At 37.6% G+C, this 8,870-nt stretch overlaps 1 protein-coding gene across 3 annotated transcripts in view; it reads left to right on the top strand.

Annotated features, from left to right (window-relative positions):
* Positions 1 to 8,870, top strand: part of Eml5 (EMAP like 5) — a 116,532-nt gene that overhangs the window by 40,009 nt on the left and 67,653 nt on the right. For all 3 annotated transcript variants that reach the window (XM_021178777.2, XM_029484856.1, XM_029484855.1), the window contains exons 10-14: positions 1,441 to 1,653; positions 3,456 to 3,623; positions 4,214 to 4,320; positions 4,716 to 4,834; positions 6,083 to 6,269. In XM_021178777.2, coding sequence (XP_021034436.1) covers positions 1,441 to 1,653; positions 3,456 to 3,623; positions 4,214 to 4,320; positions 4,716 to 4,834; positions 6,083 to 6,269 — 794 coding nt within the window. The remainder of the gene's footprint in view (positions 1 to 1,440; positions 1,654 to 3,455; positions 3,624 to 4,213; positions 4,321 to 4,715; positions 4,835 to 6,082; positions 6,270 to 8,870) is intronic.

The raw sequence follows: 8,870 nt of genomic DNA, 5'->3' as shown, positions 1-8,870 counted from the left end.
GTACCCATATCTTCGAGGCTTTTCCCTACTTTCTCCTCTATAAGTTTCAGTGTCTCTGGTTTTATGTGGAGTTCCTTAATCCACTTAGATTTGACCTTGGTACAAGGAGATAGGAATGGCTCAATTTGCATTCTTCTACATGATAACCGCCAGTTGTGCCAACACCATTTGCTGAAAATGCTGTCTTTTTTCCACTGGATGGTTTTTGCTCCCTTGTCAAAGATCAAGTGACCATAGGTATGTGGGTTGATCTCAGGGTCTTCAATTCTGTTCCATTGGTCTACTTGTCTGTCGTTATACCAGTACCATGCAGTTTTTATCACAATTGCTCTGTAGTAGAGCTTTAGGTCAGGCATGGTGATTCCTCCAGAGGTTCTTTTATCCTTGAGAAGAGTTTTTGCTATTCTTAATTAAAACCCCACACCTCTCAAATGACCTTCCACACCTCTTTCTAATGTGATGCTTTGTAAATTAATCACTCTTATAAGAACTAATTTGATAAGACTGCTTGCATAAGACAGTCCAAGTATTGTCCCCAATTGCATTGACGATTTATAATGAAGATTTACTGAATCCTGAGGGCCTCTTACATAGTATATCACTGTCCACTGATAATTCCATTTTAGACCTTTTTTAGTGTTTCTCTGATTTGCCCCTTTGTTGGAGCCTTTGCCCTTTCTTCCTTCCCTTCCTCCCTGCCTCTCTGTCCTCCCCTCCTTCCCTTCCACTCCTCTTTGACTCTCAAGTCTTCCCTCCCTTCCTCTATTCCCTCCCTCCCTTCCTTTTTTTCCTTCCTTCTTTGTGTGATTATTGAACACATTACAGAAAAGACCAACGCCAATGCCATCAATAGACATGTTAGATTTCTTCTCTGTTCCCACGTTCTCCTCTGATGGAGCAGCAGATGTCAGGGAGTAGTCTTCTCAGTGTTGTCCTGAGGATGAGGGCCTTGGAGATGGAGGCGAGCTCAGACATGAGGCGTTCCAGAAGGGAGGGCCTTGATCACCTCAGTGCAGCCTTCGCTTCCTCAGAACCAAGCATCCAACCACCTCTGAAGAAATACATCCTTTGCTTTTCTTATAACTCACCCAGGTGTCACTACTCTATATCGTGAATTTAGTGAGTTTCAGTTCTGTTTTCCATATGAATGAGCCTGCTGAATTGACACTATGTTCAAACTCTCTTAATGTTAGTAACATTTACATTTTTTTATTAATCATTCCATTCATTTACATCTCAAATGATATCCCACTTCCCGGTTATCCCTCTACCAACCCCCACCCCATATCACCCTCCTCCTCCCCTTTGCCTGTTCTAATCCACACTTAACTGTATGTTCATGTATTCTTCTTTAACTTAGGTGTAAGGTATAAAGGTTTATATTTGAGTGAAAATAATCGAGTGGAGTAATTTCTTAACTGAAAACTCTTTTACTTTTAGGAGGAAAGGAGGTGACAAGCAAAGAAGAAATAAAAGGCATGCACTGGGCTTCCTGGACATGCGTTGCAGGCCTTGAAGTCAATGGAATTTGGCCCAAGTATTCTGATATCAATGATATAAACTCAGTCGATGGCAATTATGTTGGCCAGGTTTTAGTTACAGCTGATGACTACGGAGTTGTAAAATTATTCCGATACCCATGTTTGAGAAAAGGTATCTTTTCTCCTAATATTTTAACTAATCCTCTCATGAAAGATACTGTGTTTCTACCTCATCTAAATAAATTATACCAGTTAATATTTTAGAGTATATAGTAACTGATGAAGGATTTTATTTTGCCAATTCAAAAATTATTGTCCTGTTACATTTATTTTTTTGGCATGAAATTTTTACCAAAAGTTATTCTTGAATTCATATAATATATGCAGTAGTGATTTATCATCTGACTTGTTAATAAAGGCACTGCACACATATTAAAGTGCAGCTTAGCAGCAGTGTTTATGAACACAGTGGCAGTAGCTTGACCCAACCAAGTATGTAGTGAACTTGTCACCCTGAAGGATTGGGTTTTGACAGCAGCCCAAGCTAGCATTGATATTGTGCGTCTGCACTGTTAGTGAGCTCGAGATCCTGCCAGTAAATTATATATACTCAAGCCCATTTTAAGTCAATGTATTTTGAAGTATTGTCTCACAAAAGTTGCTCAGGTAGGCCTTGAACTTGTGATTTTCCCACCTTAACCTTCTTAGGAGCCAGGTGTGAACCAGCACACCTACCACCTGACAGTTTGTTTTTCTGTTTCTTCATTTTTTTATTTAATTAAAATATAATTACACAATTTCCTTTTCTCTTTTCTTCTCACACCTCTCATGACCCCCCTTTCAAATTGCACACACACACACACACATATTTACAATGTATCTGCAAATAAATATATAAATACAAAAGACAGTTCAGCGTTGCTTTTTTGTTTTTTGTTTGTTTTTCTGGCTGACCTCTTGGGGTTGGATAGGATTTAGGGTGCCCATCTCTGAGGAAGACTGATTCTCCTTCTCTCATAGTTTGTAATTGCCTGTAACTCTTTTAGCAGTAAGACCACATTCAATCCCACCCCCACCATCTATGTTAGCATGCCGACTAATGGCATTGTTCAGGTCTTGTTTTAGCAGCCATTTTGTTGAGACTTCATGGGTGAAGCTTTTCTACCATCTAGAAGATTCAATCTTGCAGAAGACTTGCCGGGTTCTTACAGTTCTTTTATAACATTCCCCAAGCCTTGGGTGTCAGGATTTTGTTGTAGATGTAACAGTTGGGACGGGCTCCCCACATTTTGATGCAATAAAGAATCTTTGATGAGGATTAGGAGGTACACTTATCTGTGGGTGTAAGGATAAGTAACTAGATATCAGTTAGGAGTCTAGCTGAGGGAAGTGGCACTAGTAGGTTCTCATCTGACATCTGTGACCTCGGGAGCCGTGGGTGGTTGGGTAGGTTTTCGGTACTAGTCATGATTCCTCTCCTGGTGAGCAGGCCTTGAGTCCAGTTATACAGCTGTTGGTTACACCTTTAGGGATTATCTTCCTGCGATGATCATTGCTGTAGTTCTCAGGTGTCATTGCTGGGGGACTGTTGAGCTGGCTTCCCGTGGAAGCCTGTATAGCACCTCCTGGTATCATGAAAGCTGGTCATCAGGAAGGTAGCTTTTAAGGCACATCTAACTATTCTTCCAAGCCCTGTGTCCAAAGTACATAGGGTCTTCAGCAATAGGAACTCCTCACAGTTTTTGTAGTTCCTACTAAACTGTATTGTAAAATAAGTAAAAGAAATATTTATACCCCTCAGTTCATTCATTTCTTCTTTTAACTAGTTTTAAGATCATTTTCCCATCTGGTCATACTCCGTGTTGTGATGTTATAATAGTTTGGATATAGTAGTTGTTTTTAAGGTGGTGTGTGTGTATGTGTGTGTGTGTGTGTGTTGCTTTTTATTAATTTAAAGATATCCTTTTGTTACAGGGGCCAAGTTTAGAAAATACATCGGCCATTCAGCTCATGTAACTAACGTCAGATGGTCACATGATTATCAGTGGGTTATTTCTATTGGTGGAGCAGATCACTCTGTCTTTCAGTGGAAATTTATTCCTGAGAGAAAATTAAAAGATGCTCTTCACATAGCACCCCAAGGTAAGCGTAAACAGCTCCCCCATCCATAGTTCCAAGCTAGCAGATTTACCATCGAAGCTTCTTACTAGCAGAAATTTCCTGTTAGAATATGTCTATCTTTAAAGTCAGGTATCACGGAGGGTGCGATACGAAGAATTTGGGTGGAAATTTAACTTGTCAAAGGAGTGAAATACTTCTGCTAGCAAAACCAACAGTGTTTTCATCTTGAAGATATGGGTTCTCAGGTTTTTATATGCTTTAAAAATCAAGAAAATATCAACTCATCTGTTGTATGTAGTAATTTTAGCTGTTTTTCATGTTGATTATAAGTTATATTCAATTATATCTGCACACAGACACTTAGTGTAGCATCTATTGGGGAGACAGTGGGGGGATTTAAAGGAGCTATCGAGTTTCAGTGATTGGACTGGTAGATAATCTGTAGTACAGTTTACTGACATCAGTGTCATTTGACTAGGTCATTTCATTTAACTATTTTATGGCTTGTTTCCTTGTCAGGCTGACAGTCATCTCTTAATCCTTAATTTGACACTGTTGTTTTGAAAGTAAATCTTTTAAACAAATGATGTTTGTCTTACAAACATTTACAGAGAGTCTGGCTGAGTCCAACAGTGATGAATCAGATTCAGATCTGTCTGATGTTCCAGAACTGGATTCCGAGGTTGAGCAAGAGACACAGCTTACTTACCACCGGCAGGTAATGTCCTGTTAACCTATGATGTCGGCCCCCAAAGTCCAACCTCTTCATCTTGATTTCTGCTACTATTATCTATTGTGAATTTCTATGGCTTTAATGTCTCCAATATTGGAAAGCTCTTTCAGTTTCCCCCTTTGAACACCATAGCACACTTACATAAAATGTTCTTTTATATTAAATTGTTGATGTAGTAAGGAAGCTTATGTTCTATTTGCCTGTAGACTTTTGTCACAGGAGACTACCACACCCCCTTTAATGTTTCCTCATGACTCATAGAAAGCTCTCGGAGCATCAAATTCCAAGTATTCTCTTATCAGTACATGAAAGTTATATTAAGTATATGAGCATCTTTATTAGTACTTACATTAATCCCTATTTCTATGTATATTTTTAAGGTTTACAAAGAAGATCTACCTCAACTTAAAGAACAATGCAAAGAGAAGCAGAAAAATGCTACTTCTAAACGAAGAGAACGCACTCCAGGAACTAGTATTCGATTGCACTTTATTCATGGGTATAAAATACTATATTTCATTTGTGTGTTTGAATTTGAGTTTGCACTTAATACCCTTTGCCTGAGGGTTTAGGATTTAACGTTTAGCCTATTGTTACTAGGTTCTGGAATCCTTTAGAGCACATAATGTATAGGCCTCACATGTCAGCTGTGCAGCAACAAGTTTCTACTCTTAGCAAGCACACATTTTCTCACCACACTGGTAATACTTTCTAAGAATTTGAAAAGAAGTTATTTATGAAAAGTATTTCCAGGGCTAGAGAGATGGCTTAGTGCTTAGGAAGGCTTGCTGCTCTTCTATGGGCCCTGAGTTCCATTCCTAAAACCTACATCAGGTGGCCTCCAAGAGCACCTACACACATATGACAGACACCTCATACACACACAAGTAAAATTTATCTTTAAAAAAGTATTTTCCTTTTAGTGTTAAAATAGGTGGCATTTTTGTTCCATTGTGTTGTGTGAATTGGACTTATTTGAAGCACAATGCAAGTTTGTCATTGATGGGATTGTATTAACCATTTGAAGATTTGTGTGTTCTAACTGCTTGCTTACGGTTACTGTTGGAACATGTGTTACATCGTCACAGTTCAACAATGCATAACAAAGTGCTGTTGGAAGCCCTCCTCTCTCTTTTCTTGCTCCCCCCTGCCCTAAGTGTCATTCCCTTACCCTATAAGTAATATTTACTTCCAGAAATATCTGAATACAAATATATATTCTTTCCTTATCTGATTGTGTATAAAAGAAGCGGGTTTTACTTTGTAGAATACAAATGTAATAGTGTTTTTGCAATTATTAGACTACCACAGATGCCTTTTTTTGGACCTGATTTTTTTTTCCCCACTCAGTACCTTAGCCTAGATTTAGCTATCTGTAATCTGAGAAGCTCATAACAATATGTATATTTTAAGAAGCTGGTATTTTTTTTAAAGATTTATTTATTTATTATATGTAAGTACACTGTAGCTGTCTTCAGACACTCCAGGAGAGGGCGCCAGATCTCGTTATGGATGGTTGTGAGCCACCATGTGGTTGCTGGGATTTGAACTCTGGACCTTCGGAAGAGCAGTCGGGTGCTCTTACCCACTGAGCCATCTCGCTAGCCCGAAGCTGGTATTTTTTAATTGTTCAGTTTCTTTAAGAATGAAAATTAAATGATCCAAATGATACCTACGTCTCTGCGCGTTAGATGTTGATCAGATGAAATATTAAAATGTGTTGTGCATGGTTTGTTTTTTGCATTAGTTACAGAGGTTATGACTGTCGAAGTAATCTTTTCTACACTCAAATTGGTGAAATTGTGTACCATGTGGCAGCAGTGGGTGTCATATATAATAGACAACAGAACACACAGCGGTTTTACTTGGGTCATGATGATGATATTCTGTGTTTGGCTATTCATCCTTTGAAAGACTATGTGGCAACAGGCCAGGTGAGTTCCCTTAAAGACCATGTGACAGTAAGTCAGATAGAAAACCTTTTCAAAAACTAATTTTGAGACTTATTTTTATTTGTATGTGTATAGATGTCTTGCCTGCATATATTTCTGTGCATCATGTGCATTCAGTATCCATGGAGGCTAGAAAGGGGTATAAGATACCCTGGAACTAGAATTAAAGGTGACTGTGAGCCACAGAGTGGGTGCTGGGAATTAAACCTGGGTCATTTGGCAGAACAGTCAGTGCTCTTAACTGTTTAGCCATTTCTCCAGCCCCTAAACCTGTTTTCTTTAGTTTGAGTCGCTAAAGCAATGTAAGTAATTACTTAACAAAAAGCTCTGTGAAGATACAGAATGACTATGTCTTTATTTTTCAAGTGCAATACCTACCTACCCAGTTTGCAATTGCATAGGTTCTGACATTTTATAAAGGATAACTCTCTCTATGGGTATTCATAAAGAAGGAGGCAATTTTTTTTATTTTTGGTTTTGGTTTTTGGTTTTTTTTGAGACAGGGTTTCTCTGTATAGCCCTGGCTGTCCTGGAACTCACTTTGTAGGCCAGGCTGGTCTCGAACTCAGAAATCCGCATGCCTCTCCCTCCCGTGTGTTAGGATTAAAGGCGTGCGCCACCACACCCAGCAGAAGGAGGCAATATTGTCTGTAGATTCTTAGTGTATTTAAGAATTGTACTAGATTCTTAATCTTTGTTTATTTTACTTTTATCCCAACCTATGAAAATAGTTAATACCCAAAGGCAAACATGACAAGCAGCCATGGAATGAAATCTTTAAAACCACAAGTCAAAATAAGTTGATAATCTGCAGTGTTTTGTCACAGTGATAGAACACTGACTGATGTGTGCCTGTATCCGAGATGAGATGCCCCAAGCCTGCTTCTCTGGTGCTATGTACTCTTAGCCAGGTTTAATTTGGTGTTTGAATCCAAGTACCTTCATTTCTTGTCTGAGTTAAATTCTGTGCCTGTTTCCCAATCTTTATAATAAGGATACAATTGGTACCTAACTTAAGGAATTATAATGGCTGTTAAATAAACCAGACTTTGTAAGGGCTGTGGAACAGCATCTGTCAGGTAAATAATTTCTCAGTGAATGTTAGTCCCTGGCATCCGTCACCACTTCAGATGAGATGTTTGAAGTGATCAGCACATAATGGAAAATGTAGGTATTGAATGTGTACAAAAAACCAGAGAGGCTTGGGAGACTTTGTGGATTTAATTCTTGAAATGGAAAGAAACTTGTTTCAGGCAAAAAATGTAGAAAAAAAGAGCCTGGTTATTTAAAGGGGGAATTTTGAAGGGTTTATATTTAAATAACAGATCACAAAACAGTGATAAAAAATGAAGGAAACTGGACGATTAGGCAGGAGTCATGCTGTAAAACTGTCAGGTAAAAATTAAAGATCACTAGGAATGGTTAGATGGATTGGCTGGATTAGTACTGTCTCTGTTATACCTTTATAGTAAAAAGTCTCAAGACTAAAACTAAACATAATTGATTTCTGCCATTGTTTCTCAGGAGCTATATAGTACTGATATATGTATCTTTATAGTTAAGAACATAGTTCTAAAACAATAATGGAAAATTGTAGATTACTGTGTGTAAGTGAGCATCATAAACCACATGTTAGTCTCATGTCTGTTGCTTTGGCTCTAACACACACATTTGATGGCCCTTCAGATCCAAACTAAAGTGCCAAGTTAAAGACATGGAGTAAGGGGTAAGAGGGAGTGTTTGGAGTTTCTTCCAGTAGGGTGAATGTGTTCAAAAGTGTATTATACACATGTGAAAATGGTATGACCCCACTATTTTTGATAATATACACGAATAAAACAGTGTACTAATGATGTGGAAAAATATTAATGTCAGAGTGCTGTTGTCCACTTTGGTCTCATATACATGCTTAGTACTTGGACCCTTTCTGAATTTTTGATTATATCGGTTTTCTAATTTAGAATAATTTTGATTGCTTCTCTTTATCTAAGACTTTCTGAATTCACAGCTCTATTTTGTATTATCTGTTTTATGAAGTCTTTTCTTGAAAGCTGTTTTATTCTCATGTGGCCATATGTTCTTATTTGAAATGTCCTGTTTTTCTAAATGTCCTAATATGCAAAGTGCTCATCACAGTAACTGCCAACAATAGGTTCTTAGTAATCATCTAATTTCATTTTTAATGAATTATAGAAGGAGAAGGGGTTTTATATATATATATATTTATATATATTTGTTGTTGTTGTTTTTTTGGTTTTTTTTTGTCTTGGGTATTCAACACGGGGCTGCATATATACTAATTATGTGCCTGCACCAGTAAGCCACAATCACAGTCCCCATTATTAACATTTTTAGACTGTTTTCAGTTAGCAATATAATGGGTGCTAAATATATATAAGTAAAATGGTGACGTTTTATTTTCATAAGCTTGTATCATTTTCCTTAGTTATCTCTTCACTCTGCTCTCTTCTATCCCTCTTAAAATTTGAAGACAGGAAATACCATGCTTATTACCTGTTTTTTGTTTGATAAGTTTCTTTTTCTTTTTTGTAACAAATAGTTTTTTTTTCCTTTTTTTTTTTT

The sequence above is a fragment of the Mus caroli genome, chromosome 12 (genome assembly GCF_900094665.2).
Source record: "Mus caroli chromosome 12, CAROLI_EIJ_v1.1, whole genome shotgun sequence".
Classification (NCBI taxonomy): Eukaryota; Metazoa; Chordata; class Mammalia; order Rodentia; family Muridae; genus Mus; species Mus caroli.
This window is presented reverse-complemented; position numbering and strand designations above follow the sequence as displayed.